The 22,042-nt window shown below is 53.4% G+C and overlaps 10 protein-coding genes across 10 annotated transcripts; 5 read left to right on the top strand and 5 right to left on the bottom strand.

Moving 5' to 3' along the window:
* Nucleotides 1–1,727: 1,727 nt before the first annotated feature.
* NECHADRAFT_94592 (uncharacterized protein) lies at nucleotides 1,728–4,764 on the bottom strand (the record flags this gene model as incomplete). Its single annotated transcript, XM_003044846.1, has 10 exons — nucleotides 1,728–1,925; nucleotides 1,959–2,187; nucleotides 2,412–2,734; nucleotides 2,874–3,031; nucleotides 3,206–3,266; nucleotides 3,336–3,409; nucleotides 3,483–3,520; nucleotides 3,657–3,832; nucleotides 3,903–4,082; nucleotides 4,177–4,764. The coding sequence occupies 10 exons, from the start codon at nucleotides 4,762–4,764 to the stop codon at nucleotides 1,728–1,730; spliced, it is 2,025 nt and encodes a 674-aa protein (XP_003044892.1).
* Nucleotides 4,765–5,351: 587 nt separating this feature from the next.
* Nucleotides 5,352–7,057, top strand: NECHADRAFT_42807 (uncharacterized protein; the record flags this gene model as incomplete). The annotated part of the gene is made up of 4 exons (XM_003045249.1): nucleotides 5,352–5,405; nucleotides 5,467–5,622; nucleotides 5,674–6,834; nucleotides 6,887–7,057. The coding sequence occupies 4 exons, from the start codon at nucleotides 5,352–5,354 to the stop codon at nucleotides 7,055–7,057; spliced, it is 1,542 nt and encodes a 513-aa protein (XP_003045295.1).
* Nucleotides 7,058–7,884: 827 nt separating this feature from the next.
* NECHADRAFT_104831 (uncharacterized protein) lies at nucleotides 7,885–9,325 on the bottom strand (the record flags this gene model as incomplete). Its single annotated transcript, XM_003044845.1, has 1 exon — nucleotides 7,885–9,325. Exon 1 carries the CDS (start codon nucleotides 9,064–9,066, stop codon nucleotides 7,885–7,887), a length of 1,182 nt encoding a protein of 393 aa, XP_003044891.1. The 5' UTR covers nucleotides 9,067–9,325.
* A 1,177-nt stretch (nucleotides 9,326–10,502) lies between these two features.
* On the top strand, nucleotides 10,503–11,015 carry NECHADRAFT_42915 (uncharacterized protein; the record flags this gene model as incomplete). The annotated part of the gene is made up of 4 exons (XM_003045248.1): nucleotides 10,503–10,592; nucleotides 10,658–10,736; nucleotides 10,796–10,866; nucleotides 10,917–11,015. 4 exons carry the CDS (start codon nucleotides 10,503–10,505, stop codon nucleotides 11,013–11,015), a joined length of 339 nt encoding a protein of 112 aa, XP_003045294.1.
* Nucleotides 11,016–11,026: 11 nt separating this feature from the next.
* NECHADRAFT_102736 (uncharacterized protein) lies at nucleotides 11,027–11,701 on the bottom strand. Its single transcript, XM_003044844.1, has 3 exons — nucleotides 11,519–11,701; nucleotides 11,400–11,459; nucleotides 11,027–11,344 (listed from the first exon to the last, which is right to left on the bottom strand). Exons 1-3 carry the CDS (start codon nucleotides 11,567–11,569, stop codon nucleotides 11,162–11,164), a joined length of 294 nt encoding a protein of 97 aa, XP_003044890.1. The 5' UTR covers nucleotides 11,570–11,701; the 3' UTR covers nucleotides 11,027–11,161.
* A 1,653-nt stretch (nucleotides 11,702–13,354) lies between these two features.
* On the top strand, nucleotides 13,355–15,451 carry NECHADRAFT_100993 (uncharacterized protein; the record flags this gene model as incomplete). Its single annotated transcript, XM_003045247.1, has 2 exons — nucleotides 13,355–14,634; nucleotides 14,687–15,451. The coding sequence occupies 2 exons, from the start codon at nucleotides 13,355–13,357 to the stop codon at nucleotides 15,264–15,266; spliced, it is 1,860 nt and encodes a 619-aa protein (XP_003045293.1). The 3' UTR covers nucleotides 15,267–15,451.
* A 319-nt stretch (nucleotides 15,452–15,770) lies between these two features.
* On the top strand, nucleotides 15,771–16,427 carry NECHADRAFT_73774 (uncharacterized protein). The gene is made up of 2 exons (XM_003045246.1): nucleotides 15,771–15,939; nucleotides 15,999–16,427. The coding sequence occupies exons 1-2, from the start codon at nucleotides 15,825–15,827 to the stop codon at nucleotides 16,160–16,162; spliced, it is 279 nt and encodes a 92-aa protein (XP_003045292.1). The 5' UTR covers nucleotides 15,771–15,824; the 3' UTR covers nucleotides 16,163–16,427.
* A 33-nt stretch (nucleotides 16,428–16,460) lies between these two features.
* On the bottom strand, nucleotides 16,461–17,570 carry NECHADRAFT_62199 (60S ribosomal protein L25). Its single transcript, XM_003044843.1, has 4 exons — nucleotides 17,487–17,570; nucleotides 17,140–17,192; nucleotides 16,792–17,084; nucleotides 16,461–16,741 (listed from the first exon to the last, which is right to left on the bottom strand). Exons 1-4 carry the CDS (start codon nucleotides 17,515–17,517, stop codon nucleotides 16,654–16,656), a joined length of 465 nt encoding a protein of 154 aa, XP_003044889.1. The 5' UTR covers nucleotides 17,518–17,570; the 3' UTR covers nucleotides 16,461–16,653.
* A 258-nt stretch (nucleotides 17,571–17,828) lies between these two features.
* NECHADRAFT_104828 (uncharacterized protein) lies at nucleotides 17,829–18,921 on the top strand (the record flags this gene model as incomplete). The annotated part of the gene is made up of 2 exons (XM_003045245.1): nucleotides 17,829–17,911; nucleotides 17,971–18,921. The coding sequence occupies exon 2, from the start codon at nucleotides 18,034–18,036 to the stop codon at nucleotides 18,919–18,921; it is 888 nt and encodes a 295-aa protein (XP_003045291.1). The 5' UTR covers nucleotides 17,829–17,911; nucleotides 17,971–18,033.
* A 309-nt stretch (nucleotides 18,922–19,230) lies between these two features.
* NECHADRAFT_70452 (uncharacterized protein) lies at nucleotides 19,231–20,726 on the bottom strand. Its single transcript, XM_003044842.1, has 3 exons — nucleotides 20,657–20,726; nucleotides 20,462–20,502; nucleotides 19,231–19,994 (listed from the first exon to the last, which is right to left on the bottom strand). Exons 1-3 carry the CDS (start codon nucleotides 20,700–20,702, stop codon nucleotides 19,365–19,367), a joined length of 717 nt encoding a protein of 238 aa, XP_003044888.1. The 5' UTR covers nucleotides 20,703–20,726; the 3' UTR covers nucleotides 19,231–19,364.
* Between the last annotated feature and the right edge of the window lie 1,316 nt (nucleotides 20,727–22,042).

The raw sequence follows: 22,042 nt of genomic DNA, 5'->3' as shown, positions 1-22,042 counted from the left end.
CCCCCCCCTTCCAGCCTTAATCGACATGAACTACAGTCGCATCTAGGACCATACTATACGTGATGTAATGTAATTGGGATTGACCCCCCATCTTTTTTTTTTTTAATCCATCAAACAAAAACGAGCAGAGACATAAAAGGAAGAAGCCGTAATTTATTTTAGCTGCTGATTCCCACCCGTTTTCATACAAGGATGCCGTGCCGAATCCTTGTTCCCTGGGCTGTCTACTCTGTGCTGTGTTATTCCTTGTCTTTGCCTTGTCGGCGTCGCCTTGCCTTACCCTGTTCCTTTGAGCGTCTCTCTCTTTTTTCCTTCTAGCGCCTTGTCTTGTGATACCACACCTTGCAGGGCACGCAGGGCCAGTAATGATGACCTTTCTTTTTTTGGCTTGTGAAGAACCACACTTGTAGGTCCGACATCACGACCAGGATGGTACGTACACCTACACCAGGACAAGGAGATTCCCATTAACCCACGGTCCATGCCATGACACCCTCCCAGCTCCTCCATCCCCGTCTGGCATGCATCTTCCTCCGGCATTGGCTTTGGTGCCTGTATCGTCGCTCTTGGGGAGCTCTTAGCGGCCCCCACCCGTCCCTAGTTTCTTTGGTACCTTTTCTGGCCCTTGGATTGGCCTTTTGCCTCTGCCGTCCTGCAGACCATCTCTGCCTCGTTCCGCCATTGGACGCCTGGCCCATCCCCATCTTTTCGTCGTCCTCTTTCTCTTTGCCTTGGAGGCTTGGCTTGGCTTGGGTTCCCACCCCCCCTTGTCCTTGTTCATGCTCCCCCTCCATGGCATCCATGGCCCACGGCACGGCATAGCATGGCTCCCCTCTCCCTCTCCTTCTCCCCCTCGTTCGGTTTCGGTTCATCAAGGCAGAGAGACACAGAGCAGCAGAGCAAGGGCCCCGGGAACCGTGCAAGGGCCCAAGGTGGGAGAGCCGACGAGGCGGGATTTCAGCTTGCCATTGGGTGGGATTCTCCAATTGGCTTTCTAATACAGCACTCTATCGAAGCCCGTCTCTGTCCGTCTCCCTCTACCGTAACAGGCATCTACCGTGTCAGGCTCCGACAACACTGTACCGGCCGCACTCTTGATAGTGTCCGTCCGTTACATACCGAGCTGGAAAGCCCGCCATCCGACTCTTCTGCGTGCTCCCACAGCTGCTGCTACTGCGCTGCGCCGCCCCCCCCCCTCCCCCGGTCCCACGGCTCTTCTACCAACTCCCATCTTGGCATGACACACAATCGAGATAGCTCAACAATTACGTCTTCGTGCCTTAGCAAGTCCCCTAGCTAGCAGTTATGATACATGCCACTTCTTGCTGAGTGAGAGTCGTCCGGCAAGCCAGCCAGCCAGCGTCTGCGCCAGCCTTCAGCGACAGATATTCCAAGACTCGACAACATCGTCAGCATCACCACAATCACCATCATCGTCATAACGACAACAATCAGCCGAAATCCCCCCTCCTTGACCAATCTACAATCTGTCCATTCTACACTACCCATACCCATTACAGTACATTACAGTACCCTACCCATACACCTTCATTCACATGCATTCTCTCCAAATGCCCCGTGCTCTACTGGTGAGGTGAAATGGCGCAGTCGCAGCGCAAAGGCCAACAACAACATCAAAAATGGTATCAGACGCAAGCATCAGCATCTTCATCGACGTCGTGGTGGTCCAAAATGGCCAATACATGCGCCCGCGCCGCCCTCGTCACTCAGCCCTGGCCACTGTAAAACCAGGGCTCTTCGCCTGCTCGGTAGCGTCGCCCTGGCACTCGCACCGGGACTGGAACCGTCCCATCAAATATGCCCATGTCCGTGACCTGCTGCTGCTGGGTATGGCTCGTATCGCCTCCCTTGTCCGGCTCGCCCGATGGGTTCCCCGCCTGCACGCGTGCCTGGGCCTCCGCCGCCTTGACCTCGGTGCTGCCACCACTCAAGCTGACGAGGACGGCACTGCTCTGGCGGTTCTTGCTGCTGGTGCTGCTGGTGCTGCTGGTGCTGCCGGCGTTGGCGTTGGCGCGGCCCATGCTGTTGGTGGTGCCTCTACTGCTAATGCCGCTGCTGCTGCTGCTACTGCTGTTGCGGCTGCTCACCCGCACCACAACGCCGCTCTCCCAATTGCGACAGCTCATCTTGGGCTGCCCTGTCGCTCGGTCCTTGACTATGCGGCCCCTGTTTGGCGCATCGCGGCCGCAACCCGTCAGCGTCAGATTCATACACTCGTCACCGTTCCGTCTAAGTCGTTCCCAAGACTCTCTAGCTAGTTCGTAGGGCGCTCCACCACGGCACCATCGCACCGTCCGTGGATGGATGTCGCTTGGTGTCTCGTTGTCTCATGTTTCCCCCATGTCTCACAAAGGGGGTTAGGGATTAAGAAAAAAAAGGGTCTCACTCACCACGCGCTCTCCGACAGATTTGCGCTGCCCACATACGCCCAACCCGGAGATAGCACCGCCGCATTCAGTTCCGCTGAATCATCATTTTCATCATGGTGATCCGGCTCATGCTGTCCGCGTCTTTTGCCCAGTCGCGGCTCCGCACTGGACTGCCCAGCTCCGTCTCCATCTTCCGCTTCCGTACTCTTGGGGATCCGTCGCACAAAGATCATCTTGCTGTGCATCAAGAGTCCCTCCCGAGTGTTCACACAGTCCCGCACCAGTTCGGTGGGGAAGGTCGGCGAGCGCCACCACTTGGGCTGGACGCAGATGGTGCCCGCAGCCTGCATCCCGCGCCTCTTGTGTTAGCGCACATACTGTAGTTACTGATTGCAGCACCTCTTGCTCTCGTCATTTGTTTGCATGTGAGGATTCTCCAGTTTTTCCCGATCTGCAAACAAGACGGGCAGAAACTAAACTCACCATTCGTCCTCCTCGACTCTGGGCCACCGTCTCGTCTGTCGGAAAATAGATTCGGAAACGGTCCTTTAGCTTGGCTGCCCATGGGCTTGACGACTTGTTCTTGGCTGCTGCGCCCGTTCGGCCTATCCTCGACTTGTACTCGGCCATGCCATCGTCTCCTATGTCGCGCGTCAGGCCATCCGTCTCCGTCAGTCCACATCGCGGCGATCCAAGGGCCATGTGTGGGGTGGAGTCAGTCGGGAAGGGGATGAGGGGTGCAGCGCAGTGCATTGCAGTGCAGTGCAGCGCGGTGCATGGCACAGTATCTGGGTAAAATAGAGGTGCCTCCTTACCTCTACAGGCGTTGTACATTGCGCCCACCAAGTCGTAGTTGAGGGATCCAAGAGATGCGCACTGGTCCAATGGTTCTTAGTGATTTGCTCATTCGAATCGCCATTCGGCGGCGGCAGCGACGGCACCCACCACCATGTCCACCTCGACGGGGTCGTCGGTGGCTAGCCCGAGAGAAGCCACACTGTTGCCGAGTCCGCAGTATCCTATTCGGAGACGACGACCACCATGTGAGCCACTGTTACACAGAATCTCGCCAGAAAAGACCTGTCAACTCACCTATTCGCTTGAGAGAATCACCAACATGACCTCCTGGGCTGGAATTCCGCAATCAGCGCATCATTCATCATTCATGTGGGGTCCGCCCAAGCCATGTCAGGTCACATCACAAGTGAGTGACTGAACTGACTGGTTGACTGGCTGGCGGTTCATCGCGGGTTTGCTCGGGCTTACATGGTGTACACAAACCCCAAGTGCTTCGTCCTTGAGAAATCGTAGTTGCTGAGGCTGCTGACCATGCCCGCACCAACACCGGTCTCTGACAGGAATCGGCCGAGCTCGGTACTGAAATGGGTTGGTTGGTGGTCGACCGAGGCCTCTAGCTTGGGGAGATCGATCAAAAAGACCATCTGGAGAGATCTGGTCAGCAAATCATGCTCAAGGGCGCCCCGGTAGGCGCAGCCTCGTTCAGCTACCAACGTTCTCCATGACGCCAGTCTCGCCCCAGTCGTAGGGGACCAGATTCGCAGTGGGTACTACCACTCTGAGGTAGTCGGGATACTTGAGCAGCTGGAGCTTGGAATGCATCGCCCCGGGCCCATTCATGGCCGGGAAGCAGAACCTGATGCCCGGTGGCGTGTTGGATTGCATTTCTCTCTTCTGTGGCAGGGTCCGTCGTCAGCCTCCAGGTCTTGTCCCGTGTCACGAATTCCCAAAGGGGGAGAACCTCGAGTCAGTCGTGATTGACACACACCTGGGATTCGTCTGCCGCAGATGCCACGAGCAGCAACTTGGTCCTCCTGAGGTCGATCTTTGATAGAAGCCACTCGTCGTCCCACTGGTATGAGCTGAGGACGGCAAGCTCCAGCCTATCTTTCTGAAACACCTCCTCGATCTTGATGTCCTCGGAAGTGCGTGGATATCCCCTCGCCCAAGTCCGCTTGACGACACCGCCTGGAAACGGCGGCGAGCTCGGGGACCATGGCCCGGGCAGAGACCTAGACGGTTCGACGGGCGTCCTTCTCTTGGGCGGTGGAACCTCTACAACGTCGTCGTCGTCTTCGTCCAAAGGGGAGCGGCGCCGCTTGGCCAACCTCTGCAGCCTTTCCTGTTCCATCTTCTTGCGATCGAGCGAGAGGAGGCCGAACGAGGCCCCGCCCGAACCAGTCCCGTTCCGGCGGCTGGATGAAGCTGAAGAAGCTGATGCGGGTGGGACCTGGGGTGATGTTTGCTGATCTTGGTTCTCCTGTTCCTGAAGCGAGAGGGCGATGGCATAGCGCAGCGCCTCGTCCTCGTCCATGTCGCTCCCCGGGTCGGGGACATCTTGGCGGGATCCAGTCATCCCGTCCAGTTTCGGCTCCAGCGTTGGTTCCTGAAGGCAAAGAGCTTTGGATGAAGTCAACTGAGTTTGTGGGTTTGGGCGACGGTTATCGAGTGTAATTTTTGAATTTGGATGGCTTAATCAAAACGGATGTCGTCGTTTAAAGTCGAGACGAGGCTTGCTACGTCAGGATCCCTGCATTCACATTCATCTTAATGTTACACAACGCGAGGTCACGTGCCATCGTGTCGCCCATGATCCTTGTCAAAGGGAGGCAGGTGATGTTTGAGCTACCCTACAGAAGACGCGGGATGCGACATGAATGTCGTAAATATCACAGCCTCGATATCACAGCGTGGCCTCTTGTCACAGTTACCCTCAATCAGGTCCTTCTGGTCACCAGATACAATGGCTGCAGTCTATGACCCGCGGTGCCTCCGAGATGTGGATAATTCCTTGCATGGTGGCTCCGATCATGTTACAAGGCTGGATCAGAGTCAATGACGTCCACGACGCCATCCGGCTTTATATCTCGGTCGCTGTGCCACCACGGTCTTTTGCATCCATTAATCTCACCGTTAATATCTCCGTGACCTCAATCTGCAAGTATGAGCAGCGATAAAAAGCATATCGTGGTTGTCGGCGCGGGGGCGGCCGGCATGGTGAGTGATGAATTACCTAACCCATGCTGTAAGCCATCAACACCAACTGACCGAGCAACAGTCATGTGCCGCCACTCTCATGAACCACCCCAACAAATTCAAGGTCACTGTGCTTGAGGCCTGCGATGTTGTGGGAGGTCAGGCAACCTCAATCCCTCTCGACGAGGAACGATACGGTGCTGCCTGGATGAACAATGGGGTGCAAGGCGGTTCTCCGGTCAGTTACAATGACCTCATCAGGTATCGGTGGTACTAACATGCTGTTCAGATTTTCAAGCACACCTTCAACTTCTTCGAGCAGCATGGCCACCCACCAGAGGAGGTCGAGCTGCAGGTCTCGTTCGGCAAGGGGGAAGATCGCTTCTGGACCAACTGCTTCCCCAGCAATCTCATCTCCCAGTTCTCGTCCGACATCAAGCGGTTCGGCTTCTTCCTCAAATTCATCAAGTGGACCATGCCGGTTTTCGGCCTTATCCCCATTAGAGTCATGATGCGGCTCTTCTTCTTCAGCAAGGAGTTTGGCGACAAGATGGTGTACCCCCTCATCGCCCTCTTCCTCGGCACCGGGAACCAGACTGCCAATGTCCCTTCGGCCATTGTAGAGCGGTTGTTTGATGACCCCAACATGAAGCTGTGGGACTACGACTCGGAGACATTGTTGCCTAACTTGCCAAAGATGGTCACTTTTGATAATCTCCACGAGTTCTACAAGAAATGGAAGGATGATCTGTTGAGTAAGGGCGCCGATGTCAGGACCAACACTGAGGTCGAGGCAGTGTTGCAGAGATCCAAGAATAGTGTCAAGCTCCGAATCAAGAACAGCAAGACCGAGGAGGTCACCGAGGAGTCATTCGATGGCATGGTCCTCTGCGTTCTTGCAGACACTGCCCTCAACCTCCTGGGCAAGACGGCCACCATGCGTGAAAAGTTCGTCCTTGGAGGCGCAGCTTTCTACGACGATATTACCATTACTCACTCTGATTCCAAGTACTTCGAGGAGCACTACGAAACCCACTTCAAACCTAATCTCTGCGCCGAGCCCAAGTCGGATGACCAGAAGAAACAGGTGTCCTTCTCCAAGGGTGAGGGCGATTCCAACGGATTCCGACCCATGTACTACACGTATACGTATCCTCAGGATCCCAAGAAGATTGAGATGTCTTTCAACTGCAGCAACTATCAGCACCAGCTCAAAAAGGCAAACCTCGAATCTGGGGATGCGTATGAGCCCGTGTACCAGACCATCTTCCTAAACAGCCAGGAGCGTGACAAGTGGACGATTGACAAGATCGACGAGTCCAAGATCATCAAGAAGAACTGGTGGCATCAGCTAGGACATAGGTGGCAGCATTACCTGCGTGTCGTCCCGGGAATGATGTTTCTGCACGGCAAGCAGAGCACCTTCTTTGCTGGCTCCTGGGCATTGGTTGTATGTTCTCCCAACTCTATGTCTGACTTTAGAAACTGACAGATGGTTCTAGAACATGCACGAACTTGCTTGTGTTAGTGGTATCGCAGCAGCCTACCATCTCGGTGCCGACTATGTCAAGTTTGACGACTTTGCTGAGGACTTCTTTTCCAAGTATCTGCTTCTTTCTCATGGGATGATGTATTCGCGAGAGGAAAAGAGGAGGCAGAAGTCCAAGAAGTGATAGAGCTAATCTTCAGATCTGGTTATGCCCATGGGGTCATGGGCGTCTCGCTGCTGTTGTGTATCCCTGCTGGGTTGATCTCACCGTTAACTGAGTTGCTTCCAAGTCTCCTGCCTCTACAAATTACACCCCAACCAAACCAAAGAGCTTGATACTGTTGTACATGCCAACAATAAAGTAAATCTCACATTAGACTTGCAACTTTACTGTTACTTCATTGCGGAACATGTCACTCTACAGTTGCTGGGCAACGCATCATGAGATTCATCAACTACCAGTAATCATCGCTAGCAACGCGCCTCATACTAGATGCCAAAAAACGTCCTTACTGCCAACATCTCGCTCCATCCTCCCTATCCGCCATGCTTTCATATGAACTGAAAAAGAAAAAACCCTTGGGTATCGTCAAAAACAGTCCAAGGAGCAAATGATTGATCGTGATACAACCCGCACATCCCAAATGTACATCCAGGCTCCCTCGATATAAACAACCCACCGTCTCGATCTGTAAACTCTTCCTTAAGAGCATAGTCTGAGACAGCAGTAAAAGAAAAATCAGTAGATGACTCCGAGGTATCCCATAGCTGAATCACAAAGCCTAACCCGACACTCCGTCCGATATGTCTTGAATCCTTGAAACGCCCAAGTCCAAGAGACAAAGCCGATTCTCCCCTGTCATGTGACGAGAAACACCGTCGTCATATATCGCGTTCCGTTGATGCCGTCTGGTCAGAGGACTGCCGTCAGTCGAAAAGAGATGTAAAAGGAGTAATGAAAACCCCTGAACCGTCAAACGCCCAGAATGATGGTGTGTGTGTGTAGAGAGTCTAGGAAAATAGACGTGGGTTTTGGCCTGAAGATCCAGCCGCCAAGTCAAGTTTGAGAATACGTCGAAGATCATCCTCCATAGCCCGCAGATTATTGGGACGGCCCTCGTAAGGAACCGGTGCACCAGGTCCGCTACGGGGATGGTTGAATGGCTGAGAAGGAGGGGCAGAAGAGAAACCGTTAGGGAGAGTCTTGGCCGCAGAGGCACCGTTTGATCCGAACAGGAACTTCTTGAGGGCCTCAGTAGGGTCGTCTGATTCAGGGTGAGACTGAGACCTTGGCAGAGAGGGTGAAGAGCCCAGCGTAGCAGGGGTTCGCGCAGAGTTTGAGCGAGCTGCCTTGATACGCTCTTGATAAGGTGTTGAGAAGGCCGGGCCCATGGGCTGGCCGGGTGTTGCGTTTAGGTCGGCGCTGTCGATGGGACCATTGTATCGGGCCTGAGTACGAGCCGTTTGCGGAAGAGTTGCTGGCTTAGGAACACTGCCAGGTTCGAATGGAGATTGAGAAGAAGGCGAATCGTGAGCAAGGCCAGAAGGTCGGAAGCTGACAGAACTGCCACTGCGCTGGCGCTCCTTCTCTTCACGATGAGCACGGAACATGAAGTCGAGAGGAGATCCCTTGGCAGCAGAAGAGGGTTGCTGCAAAGGAGTGGGTGCATTAGAGCTGGGAGGAGAAGGCTCCTGGACAGCATCTTCCAAGGTCCTGTTGGCACTGGGCGATTCCATTGACGATCGGGTGACGAAGCTGGGAAGCGGAAGGGCGGATGGAGCGGGAGATGCGTGGAAGGTTGCTCCGGCGAAAGCAGGGCCAGCAGTCGACTTCATGGATGATTGATTCGGAGGAGTACGGCGACCGGGACGGGCAGAGTCTGGCGAGTTGGGAGAGTTCTTGTTGTTCCGAGGCTTGTTGTTGTTGTTATGATTGTTGTTGTTGCCGTGATGGTTGTTATTGTTGTTGCTCCGAGATCGCTGCTTAGAGTAGGTGTGATTGGATTGGGCAGCGGGAGAATCCATGCCAGCACCTTTCTGAGGAGTTCGTGGACCACGTTCATAGCGAGAAGGGTCGAGGTTGACGACATCATTCTCCGAGGCGTAGGCTTTGTGGCCGGCAGGGCGACCGTTCCCGCGACCCTGCCTACGGCGCGCGGGTGTGGTTGTTGGCTGAGATGGAGTCTCACTCATGGTGTTGGTGGCGACGTATGAGTCGTCAAAGGCGTCGGCCGGGGCGTGAGGGGGAAGAAAAAGGGTGAGACGAAACCGAAACTGTCGAGGGCGGTTGCGACGGATTGCGACAGGCGCGAAAAAGAAGACGACGAATTAAGATCCGGGTGGATTATCTGAAAGATGTGAAGAATAGGAAGCAGGTGTGACGATTGAATAGAAAGCAGTTATCCTGAAGAAAGAAGTGTCTAGTCTGATCATGGTGCGCGCGAGGCAAGATAAGTCCAGGAATGAGTAATGAGGGGGGAAGCAAAGACGGGAGGGCGAGTTAATAAGGAAGAGGCGATGACGCTCGCTGGGTGGTGTGGGAGGGAGAGAAACAAGACTGGCCTGCTGCGGGACGGGAAACAAGGGACGTGAGTGGGCGCCTGAGGCGCTTCAGAGCCTGTGACAGGGCGAGGCGAAGCACGCACCTACCAACGCAGCGAAAGCAGTGTCCGCCCAGGCGCCCAACAGGGTAGCGATTGGGTACACGACCTAAGCAGAATCCGCACCTGACGCAAACAGCGAGAAAAACTCAGCGACGACCGGGTATCCATGGAAGAATTTGGGGTTGATCAGGCTCAAGCTTTGAGATTAACTGTATTGAATTTCTAGAAGGTCCCCTCAACGGAAGAATATTCCTAACAATTATGCGTGAATCAAACTCAACTCTTTGGTGGCGTCTTCGAGAGAAGCAACCTAACGTTTTATCAAAACCCGATAAGCGACGGTTAATGCTTCCCGACCACGATCGGCCTGGCCGCCCATCCAGACCATCCAGAATGCTTAGGTCATCATCACCCCGCCATTGAAGTGTTTGGCTGCAAGGCTGGAGGACGAGGACCCCTCTCTGTAAATGCCCTATAATTACAGGGGACTCAATGATGAGTTGGCGGCTGACACGGGCTGCCCGCCCGTTGTGACTGAGGCGGCCAACACTGGAACCAACGATACCGGATCGGAGTGGATGGATCTCTGCCTAGCTGCCTAGCTCTCCATCCCACTTCCAGCCTTTCGTCCATCTTCTGAGCCGCATCATCACTTCGGCCGAACATATAAGCAGCTGTAAGTCTCCCTTTATTTCTGCACCATCAAGGTGCTCCTTTATTCAGCAGTCACCTTCGCCCGCATTTCTTTCAGGTTCTTGCTTCTAACAACTGCAGGCAGGCCTTCACAGTCCATAGCATTTACCTGTCTATCAGCTCAGCTCGTACGTCCTCCACCTCGATTTCTCGACCGCAACCCTAGCCTTGACTACCTACTCCTCTTCACGACGCTCGCTGAATTCTGTCGCGCACAAACGTCTCGTGCTGACCATCATCAGTGACCAACTGCGCCGCCGTATCCCGTCCGACGCAACCGCCATATACCCACACCGACCTTAGACTCCTACATTCACCATGGCTGATGTCGAGATGAGCGATGCGCCTGGCGCCGTCGCCAAGAAGGTCGAGGGTTCCAGCAGCAAGGCTGTCGAGGGCAGGAAGAAGTTCGAGGTCAAGAAGGTATGATGCGAGCCCATCATCCAGGCATGGTCTTGCTGTGCGTCATGCTGACTGGAACCGCATAGTGGAATGCCGTTGCTCTTTGGGCTTGGGACATTGTCGTCGACAACTGCGCCATTTGCCGAAACCACATCATGGACCTTTGTAAGACTCACCACACCCTCTACATGAGATCATGGGCATGTGCTGACAACAAGTCTCAGGCATTGAATGCCAGGCCAACCAGGCGTCTGCCACTAGCGAGGAGTGCACTGTGGCATGGGGTATTTGCAACGTAAGATGACTCTACGACCTTACTACCAACATTGGCTGACAATTATCTAGCATGCTTTCCATTTCCACTGCATTTCACGATGGCTAAAGGCCCGATCTGTTTGCCCATTGGACAACAGAGACTGGGAGTTCCAGAAGTACGGACGATGAAGAGAGAAAGCGACACATTCGAGCATCATATTCAACGACGGCAAGGAAAAGACTTGGCCGGGAAAAAGAACTGCCAACAGAGTATGGACAAGCTTTGATAGTTTTAGACATGATGACACAGCCGTGCCAGAGGCAGGCCAGCCAATTTATTGATTTCCCTTGCTCGCAAGATCGTATGCGTAACCTGCTGGCAACCACTTGACTGGGTGTTTGTTGTAGAATGGCCACGGGGGTACTGCGAGGAGGAAGGTCAGGGCAGTGCCGCCCAGCCCTATGTAGACGGCGAGCTTGATATCCTGGAGGACGTAGCCGACAACGAAGGAGAGAATCTAGAGTAGGGTCAGTCAACCAGTTGGATCAGACGGGGGGGAAGAGTGAACATACGCCCGAAATGACGAGAAGAACCGTAGCAAGGAGCTCGGCGATCTTCTGACCTTCAAAGTCCTGCAGGGGAGCTTCAGTTAGATCCAATGTTGACCAGCATAGCAACAAGGGGGATATACAATTTGGCCGTCAACGACATCTCGCAGCTGGTCAAGAACCTGGTCCGCCATGGCTGTATTCCGGGAGTCTACGGCTCGTGATAGTTCCGATCGGGAGACGAGAATGTGATGGTCACGCTGTGGTGTCGACAGCTGGCCCTTTGTAGACAGGTTCGGTGACTATGCCGCTTGTAGGAAACTGACTAGAAACAAGCTTTGGTCGGTTGGATAAAATGGCGGACGGTGGAAAGCGAGTCAGGCGATAGCGGCTGCAATGGATGATCCGCGACTGGTTGGGTTGGCTCTGTCGTGCTGGCGACGTGATATGGCTGCTTTGATGGTATGGAGAAATGGATCATCGAGGGACCACGCTGGCTGCTAATTACAGCACAGTAGTTACCTGGCAATGATGGAGCTCAGGTGCTAACAGCCTGGCCTGGTCCAGAACGGAGGTACGTACCACCTCCTTCTCTGACTCCGTTCTGTACGGCCTGGCCAATGGCACTATCTTATCAGGCCGTCTCCGCTGCTTATCGTGTCTGTCAGGACCTTATCAGGATCCAACTACCTGAGGCGTTCCTGATGTGGCGCATGAAGCGCTGTAAATCCCGAGTTCTGGCACGTCTTTGTGTGGCGCCCACTGCAAACCATGGCAGAATCCATGCGGGATCCATGCTCCATGCCGCGCCCAGACATTCCCAGAATCGGGGAAGGAGCCGACACACACCAAACAAAGGACGAGGAGTCAGGCCAAGCTCTCAACCTGCAGGACAAGTGCCTAATTTCGGGAAGTGGCGGCCTCCCCTTCTTCCTTCTCGACCAACCCGAGAGCTCTCTTTCGGCTTGTGATAGTCATTGGCGCCATCGGCCACTCGGTCCCCGGCACCACCAGAGACAATTTTTTTTCTTTCTAAACTAGCCCTTCCCACTTCTTTTTTTAAGGAACCCCATCCCAACTCCTCTTTAACTTGACCCAACTCATCCCTCGCTTCGTCGCTCTCAACAACACACGAGTTATTTTTTATTCTTCGTGTTCGTTGTTTTAACCAGCTTCTTTCTTTGAGTACAGCACTTCGAACCGGCTGCGCTCGACCAGAAACGAGAACCAATCTCGTCGGGCCTAGCCGCGCCGGCATCCATTCCAACTTGGCCCTTAACCCTGCACCGTCATACGAGAGGCCCTAGCATCATCACCCGGCCCCGTCTTCTCCCCCGTTCAGGCCCAAGGAGGGAAAAAAAACAATCTTGGTTACAGAATAAAATCAGCCCGACTCCCTTAGGCTGATGCACCTTTGCTCTCTCCCAGAGACTACTCTCATCGAATCCCCAACGGTTTCTATCTCGACCGTTCCTATTGTTGTTGACTTGCGCAACCACCTCGACCACGCCACTCGACATCATCTCGAATAACCGGCGTCTCGCCTATCTCGATTCAAGTTTTCAAGTTGGCTCAACTCGCCTTTTCCAACGTCTCCCTCCCTTCGCTCTTCGGTCCCAGCTTCTGGGTCTACAGCGGAGTAAACCAGAAGCCTCCATAACTGGTCTTTCGATACTACCACACCATCATCTTCCTGCTTCTATATATCCTCCCGGTTCACCACCAGCGGCCACTGGCGACACCCGCCGGGCCATAGTTTCGCATTGAACAAAACCCAGACGCGGCGCGCCCATGCCGCGCCGGGTGCGACGTCTATAATCGACTTGAGCAGACGACGCCAGTATAATCATCAAGCTATGGGACTATAATCTCGAGTCCGTCACCAACCTCCCTCCCCTGGATCAACCCCCTTTCATCCACGATACACCGTCATCATATCGGCATTGATACCCCTGAGGCAACAATCACATCAAGTCAAAATGTCTGACCACGAAGAATCCGCCGTCATGCCTAGGTACGGAACTCCCGTCCCTGAGCTCGACGACCACCGCAACCAGTCGGTCTCGACTCAGAGGGTCGAGCGTCCCCGCCGTGGCACCTTTGACAGCCTATACGGTGCTCAACATCTTGAGAGCGAGCCTAACCAGTCCCTTGCGCCCCCTGCCATCCGAGTTCGCGACTTCGAAGAGGCCATTATCGATGAAGAGGCCGGCGATGCTTCTCCGACTACTCGACGCAGCCGTCGACCTACTGTGGACTCTACGGACCGCTCCATCTCTCCACCCAACTCGGTCAAGGCGTTTGCTCAGGCCCGTCGCCGAGAGCGAGACATGTCCTTCTCCGAGTCCAGGCCCGACAATGAGGATATTGTGAGCCGTGCCATGTCCATCTCGAGCAAGCGCAGCTACCGGAGCAAGCCTCACACTATCGACAATGACAATGCCAGCATCTCTACCAATAGAACTGCCGAAGAGGACGTCTGCTTCCCCGTCAAAGAAAGCCACCACAAGGATCAGCTCTACATCGACTTTGACTATCTCGAGAACTTTATCAATGAGCAAGCTGCTGAGCGTGCGGCCGAGAGGGCTGCTGAACGTCAAGCTTCAGTCCAGAGCTTCGAGGATCAGCGGCTCCAGTCTCGAGCACAGCAGATGGTGACCATTGATGGAGATATTATGGAGCCACTGTCGGAAGACTCTATGACACGTGAGAAGACGAACCAGACCGCTCAGACCAACGCCGAGGGGCTCGTCTCTGAGAAGCATCACGCTGCGCCGATTGACCCCAACCGGTACAGCTTCTTTTCTTCAGCATGGGAGTCTACTATCCATGCGGCCGAGATGGGTGATCTCGTGCTTCCTGGCGAGGACATTCGTGGGCTTTTCGAGCTTCCAGAAGATGAGGAAGATGGTGTGTGGTGGCTCAATGTCAACACGGCCACCAAGGACGAGGTCCAGAGCATTTGCAAGGCCTTTGGTATCCACCCCCTGACCATTGAGGATATCATTACGCAGGAGGCTCGCGAGAAGATTGAACTCTTCCCGTCGTACTACTTTGCTTGCTTCCGCTCCTTCTCGGTTGTCCAGGAGCCTGATGGCATCGAGTATGAGCCCTTCAACACATATGTTATTGTGTTCCGGGAGGGTACGCTCAGCTTTAGCTTTGAGCCCAACTCGCACGCCGCTCAGGTCCGCAAGAGAATTACGGCCCTCAAGGATTACGTCTCTCTTAGCAGTGACTGGATCTGCTATGCTTTGATGTAAGTATCGGCCGTTTCTCTGTTACACAAACTAGTCTGACCATCTCTACAGTGACGACATTGTCGATTCTTTTGGCCCCGTCATTCGCCAGATTGAGCTCGAGGCAGATGCTATCGAGGATGAGGTGTTCGTCATGCGTGAGGACGACTCCAACTCATTCCTCCGGTCCATTGGCCGCGCCCGCAAGAACTGCTTGGCTCTGCTCCGGCTCCTGGGTGGCAAGGCGGATGTTCTCCGTGGTTTCACCAAGCGATGCAACGAAAACTACAAGGTGACTCCACGAATGGACATTGGCATGTACCTGGGTGACATTCAGGATCACGTTGTGACCATGGCTACCAACCTGGGTCACTTCGAAAAGATCTTGTCCCGGGCACACAGCAACTACCTGGCGACAGTCTCGATCAACAGTATCGCGCAGGGTACGCACACCAACGAGGTTCTCAGCAAGATCACCTTCTTGGCCTCGGTACTTGTCCCTCTGAACTTGGTCAGTGGTGTGTTTGGAATGAACGTGCCGGTTCCGTTCGGTGATCCTGGTAACCTGACGGCCTTCTTTTGCATCATTAGCTTCATGGTCTTCCTTTGCATCATCTTCATGTTGCTTGCCCGGTGGAAGCGCTACATCTAGATGTTGTTTATATCGGGTTGTCTTTGAGGCGCCGTGCATTCTTTCAAGGTTTCTTTGGACTTTATTAGACTGGTGTAGATACTTGAAGGCGTGTTCTGTATAGAAATGGACATGCGAAGAAGGGTATTCTAGGCAGGATCATTATAATGATTCCTAAGTAATTAGTCAATAGAGGTTACTGATAGAGTTATACTTGGTGTATTTGATTGTGTGACCTGTGAGACATGATGTGAAGATGTTGGAGGTTGACAAGACTTTTATATGAGCATTAGATTGGAACAGCACATATACTCAGCGGACTTGTCCATCTAGGTATTGATCAACCCAATAACAGCTTAATATCTTCTCTTGGTGCTCTCTTGATACAATCTTGGAGTGCCTTACTCATGAGGAGCAAGTGGTGGGTCCATCCTCCACGGTCCATTATTGGTCAGCTGCTTCAAGCGTTGCGATCATCGAAAATCTTGAACCGACACTCACAGAAGTCTTCAACTCGCACACAACCTCTCTCTCGTCCACCGTCCACGTCGTCACGCACCGCACATAAAAACCGCCAAGATGAGTACCCAACTCTCCATCGACAATGCCGACCTCGAGAAGCTCAGCGACAACGATCGCAACGAGCTGCGCCAGTTCCTCGCCAACGAGCAGCAGCGCTCGCAGATCCAGGCCCGTACGTCTACAAGAGAAATAAAAGCGAAGAGGGTCAAAATGCTGACTTGATTTGTGCAGAAACTCACAGCCTGACCCAGATGTGCTGGAACAAGTGCGTCCAGGGCAGCATCAAGAACAACAAGCTGGACAAGGGCGAGGAGACGTGCCTGGCCAACTGCGTCGAGCGATTCCTCGATGTCAACTACCTCACGATGAAGCACCTGAACGGCATGCGCAACTAAACGAGCAATAATGACCTTGTATTGGGAACAAGAGGAGGAGGGGTTTGTACAATAGACGGGTCATGGACAATGGCCAGGACTGGCTCGGCTTTGTCGGTTGAAGAGATTTACGGACGGCCTTGTATATTATGAGGGGAAGACACTACGGTTGGATGTGCCTGGTGTGTTGGGCATGCTTTGGCCTTGGTCCGTCTTGACGGTCAACCGTCTCTACGTTGAATGACACTCGGCAATAATGATAGACAAGAACACAACTTTTCACATGCACTGCTCTGACACTCGCAACACCAATATTCTTCACAGTTACAATTCTCATTCCAACGGGCACGGCGTGCTGGGCGGCCTTGAATTCATGATCATTTGCACTCTAAACGACAAGCTCTTTGTACGCCTTAATTTTCCGATGCCCATTGCCTCGCATTTTTCAGCAGACCAAAAACCAACCCAAAGACACGCCAGGAACCCACAAGCCCATTCATCGTTTAATTTTCTTAAACGAGAGAGAGCTTGTTGGCGGCAATGTCGAGAGCGTCGACATCGGGGGTAAGGCGGGCGTAGGCCTTCTTGGAACCGTCGGGGCTTTGACTCTATTAGCAAAAAGCTGTGAAAATTCGTGTGGTTAAACATACCGGATCAGAGTGTTGATCTTGACGGTGTCAATGTCGTAGAGCTTCTTGAGGGCAAGCTTGATCTGGGCCTTGTTGGCCTTGACATCGACGATGAAGACGAGGGTGTTGTTCTCCTCCATCTTCTTCATGGCGCTCTCGGTGTTGAGAGGGTGGATGACAATCTTGTGCTCATCGAGACGGGGCTGCGAGGGGATCGACTTGCGGGGGTACTTGGGGGTGCGCGAGACGACCAGGGTCTTGGGGCGGTGGAACGAGGTGCTGTATCGGACCTTGGTCTTCTTGTGGGAGTTGGCCTGCGATGATGGTTAGTTACCTGTTAATCACCTGTGTGAGGATTGTTCAACTTACGCCCTTGAGAGCAGCCTTGGCGGCAGCGTTGGCCTTAGAGAGGCCCTTGGGGGCTATATCACAAGAAGCATCAGCAATCGCTCTTGTTCAGAACTCGCAAAGTCTGCTGCTGCATGATGCGCGAAGAGGAGTATTGAAGCTCGAGAGGAGGAGGAGAGAGAGAGATGTTCAAGGCGGGAGTTCGGCTCGAGAATCCATAGTATCGTATCGACGATCGAGATTATCGTTTCCAATATCGCATCGCTTCGAAAAGAATTCCCGTCGCCGTTTCCCTCTTGAATATTTTTTTGTTCCAACTCTTCTTTCTCCTTTCTCCCTCTTTTTGCTTCGTTCAAATCATGTCGTACCTTTCTTGCCCTTGGTATCCTTGCCGGCCATTGTGTCGATGGGTTGTCGTGAGCACGAAGATTGTCGGGTGGTGCTGGTTGTCGTCGTCGGGGTTGATCAAAAGTTCAAATTCACGAGCGCGAGAAAAAAGATGAATTTAGCTTCTGTGTGGATTGTCGATTAGGGTTGACGCACGCGAGGGTCTGATTGGTCAAAGGGGCTTTGACTGTGAAAACCACGTGATCAGAGCGAGGGGAAATTTTGAGCACGCTTGTGTTAGGTAATCACAGGTTTGCGACACTGAGGGCCGGTGGGAGCTAAGCTGCAAGGGTTCTTCAATTTCTGTAGCCAATTTTCATATTGATCAATATGTCTTTCCAATTGGAATGACGCATACTTCATACGACTTTACTGTTTGAAGGAGACTCATCAGTATTGCCGAAGAGTGAGTTCAAGACATCTGATTCAAGTTTTCCCCTGAGACTAACAGATATCTTCGTTCAGATTCAAGGGGATTGAACCCTAATTCAGGGTCAACACAGCAGGCTTCTAAACTTGAAGGGAAGAATGGTCTCCAAGAAGCAGACAAGGCTGAAAAGCCTTTCCAGCGGTCGTCCGCCAACTGCCAAGTCTTCTCGGTCCATGTCAAGGAAAGCCAGCAGGACCCTCATCAACACACACCACCAGCTCGAGAAGCAAAGGAGGCAGGCCGCGGCCAAGGGGGACAAGGACACAGAGTCTCGACTTGCGTCGGAAATCGCCAAGCTAGGTGGCCTCGATCACTACCAAAAGGCGAGTCTGCAGGGACAGAGTGTCGACAGAGGAGGTGACACGTCAAGAGTTCTCCTCGAGTGGCTGCCGGTGTCAGATCTCAAGAAGCGCTCCCAACCCCTTAGCATGTTGGAGGTTGGTGCATTGAGCACGCGCAATGCGTGTTCGACGAGTGGCATCTTTTCCATGCAGCATATCGACCTCAATAGTCAAGAGCCAGGGATCAAGCAGCAAGACTTCATGGAGCGGCCGTTGCCGAAGGACGAATCTGAGTTGTTTGACATCATCTCGCTCAGTCTGGTGCTCAATTTCGTGCCCGAAGCCGAGGGGCGTGGTCAGATGCTCCTGAGAACACTCTCCTTTCTTCGACCTGCATCTGAGCATTCGGCGGTGACGGCTGAAAAGCTGTTTCCTTGTCTATTTGTGGTTCTCCCTCGCAGCTGTGTTGACAACTCACGATACTTTACCGAGACCCGGTTGGAAGAGCTGATGACGATGCTTGGCTACGTCCGCGAAAAGTCCAAGATGACTCAGAAGCTGGCCTACTCACTGTGGAGGAGAGCTGGACGAGTCTCCGATAAGCGGTCCGACTTTGCCAAGAAGGAGATTAACCCAGGGAGAACACGAAACAACTTTGTCATGACGTTGAAGGCCTCGACCACTCATTCCACTCAAGCTAACTGATGGATGTGGATGGACACGACAATGCGTGGGACCTCAAACGAGCTGCATATGCGCGCGTGCCCAACCAACTCCCCCTCCACAATCGACGAACTCATGGAGTTTCGGGCACACGGCAATGAACTGGCACAAGAGGATCGACTTGATCTGGACGAGGAGGTTATCTACGGAGTCTTGGCGAACGTCTACTGGGTTACTGCGATGGGGAAGATGGGTCGATTCTTCGCAGTATGCCGTGTCGCACCACCGATACATGCGACGGCAATGCATGCATGGATAACGGGCACACCAAAGTCACCAGTGGGCAAAGATCAGCTGGACGGTGCGGTCTCAGATTTGGGGGGACTAGAATGTCTAGCGAGTCACTACTCTTTGCATCTCCGCACCAGGGTGCCACACGATTCGACGATTGCCCTTTTCCCCACCGGGACCTTTGCAGCTGTCTATCATGCATCCTCCGAATGCTTGAACTCGGAGATGGCGAGCTTGGTCAGAGAGTTGTCTGGCGGCAAGGGCGCGTTGCCGTCACGGATGACGGGCACGCTACGGATACCCGCCTCCACGGCAGCTGAGACTTCGTGGATGTTGTCGCTAAGGAAGAGCCATCTACCCAGGTCCTTGTGCTCTGGGTGGCTGGAGATGATCTTCCTGTAGCTGTCAACTTCGGTCTTGGGTCCAGCATTGGTGGTGTCAAAGTAGTCGGCGATGAGAGGCGTCATGTCAGACTTTTCCGAGTTTGTGTGGGAAAAGAGGAGCTTCTGAGCCGGGACAGAACCAGACGAGTAGATGATGATCTTCTTGCCGTCCTTGACGGCCTGGTTGAAGAAAGGGTCAACATCGGGGAAGAGGGGAGCTACAATGTCACCCGACTTGTAACCCTGCAGCCAGAGGTATCCCTGGAGGGACTTGAGGTAGGCGATCTTAACATCGCGTTTCACGAGATCGCGGACGTGGGCCTCGAAGTCGGGGCGTGAGTTGCGATACTCTTCGGGAAATGCATCGCGGTACTTTGCAAACTCGGGGCTGTCCCACTCTTGGTCGAGGACCTTGGGGAGAGCTTCGAGGGCGTATGGGAACTAGCGCCAGCAGAGAGAAAGAACCTTGGTCAGTCGGGTTGCTTGAGTGACGACACTGAGCAGAAAAAACGTGTGAAGGAGCAGAAGTCGGTGAAGGAGAGAACGGGAGAGGCTGGAAAGATTGGGTGTCTGCGGCCGAACAACAAGCAAACAAAACAACCTGCATACGTCCGAGACCTGCGCTACTAGCAACTTGGCACAACCTGGTTTGGCAGCCAGGGGAGGAGCACCGAGAACTGGGTGTGAGGGCCGGCAGGTGATCGGCCGAGGCCCGGGAGATGAGGAGGTTGGGCAAGGTGTTTTTTCCAGTGGGTTCCCGGACGGAGGTCCGGGCCCGGAAGGCGGTAAAGGGGAGTGATGGACGGAGGTACCGTAGGTAGGTGGCACATGGATGGTTGGGAGAAAGATTCCGAGGCGGTAAGGGCGCGAGACACGCAGCAGTAAGACGGGAATACGGGACGACTTACCAGGACGTCCTTGACAAAGGAGATGGGACAGACGGTTCCTTCTACAAGCGTGTGTTATTAATCTATTCTGAAGATATTGATAACTGAGTGAACAAGATGAAGAGAAGTACAATCGATGAAGATATTACATCCATAAACCCAAATACAGTTCTCGCGGTAAACTCAATTTCAACAAACAACAGTACTCAGTCTTACCAATATCAAAGACCAGGACGTCGTACTCGGCGAGATTGAGAGTCATGATGAACAGGACGGCAAGATACCCGAGGCGGTCAAGAAGAGATGGCTCCGGAAAAAAAAGAATTGAGATTTGAGGCGGAGCAAGATGAACCGAACCGAGAGAGAGACAAAAATGTGAAAAACTTTTTTTTTCCTTTCGTTTTCCCGTTTCGGCCTTGTTTGAGCCCAAAAGAATAAGATCCCTGGAAAATGTTTGCTGAGGCCGTGGCAGCTGGTGGTCCTTGTTCCCGGATTCAATGCGGGCCGCTAGTTTCGTTCCGAGCACAGTCTTTTTTTTTCTTGACCTTCTGACTGCTTCAGAGTGCGTTATCCTGCGTTTAATGAGCTGAATCCAGATTAAGCTTGGTGCAGTAAAAAAAGGAGGCCTGTTGTGTTGCAGCTGAAGATCGAATCTGGAAATCTAATAGAATGTGGTAGGATGGCAGCGTTGGATTGGACGGCGCATGCTTCAAGAGGAAAAGCGGTCAAGAGGTTCAAACAAAGATGGATCCATTCAGCCTTGAGCTTTGACCAATCAGCGTGCATCATGCTCAACTTTTCCGGTTTTGTCCTGCAGGGTAGGTCGATTCGGAAATCAAGGCAAGTCACGTCACCCGGCTCGGAGGACGGAGCGGAGCGGGTGCTGTCAGGACCGGAGGAAATTGGATCTGTTGAAGCTCCGTGACAAGTGTCATCATCTACTCGCTTCTCCGTACTCCGGAGAAACAAAGATGACTCCCCCTTCTCCCCTGTGACTGTCGCTAATCCCGTAACGCATCCCTGACAACTTTGCCAGAAGCATCCACGGGCGTTACGCCCCTAGGTGGCCAGTTCATGCAGCAGAAGAGATGAGCAAAGAAAACAGCTGTTGTCGCCTATTCCCACTTGAGCGGCAAGGACCCTGCAAGCTCCATCGGGTTAACAGTGGAGTTCCCGGACCTCGTGGTGGAAAGCTGGGCGAGGACGCGCAGGATGCGGCCTGTCGGCATGATGCGAAGGGGGACAGGTCATCAGTACTTGATGACCTAGCCTGTGGAAACGCTTCTTCGCGTGGCTGCTGACTATTGATCCCGTGTACACTGTACATGCCCGTCCCCAGCCTCCCCTGGCGCCAGACCTGAAGCTGAGAGGCTTCTAGTTTCTCGGTCACCTCACCTTGAGCCTAGAACCAGGTGATGGGTCACATCCCTTGTGTAGCCTGTATCCCCAATCCTATGACATTTGTGCTACCCTGGACAAGAGAGACATGCACTCGTCTTTTCATTGTCAGGCGAATCTGAAAGAATCTGATTGTCAGGAGGTCAATCTGAAGAATGGCTTCCCCTTCCATCCCATCCCTTTCCCCCCTCAATCTCCCCCCCT

Source organism: Fusarium vanettenii (genome assembly GCF_000151355.1).
Source record: "Fusarium vanettenii 77-13-4 chromosome 6 genomic scaffold NECHAsca_20_chr6_4_0, whole genome shotgun sequence".
NCBI lineage: Eukaryota > Fungi > Ascomycota > Sordariomycetes > Hypocreales > Nectriaceae > Fusarium > Fusarium vanettenii.
This window is presented reverse-complemented; position numbering and strand designations above follow the sequence as displayed.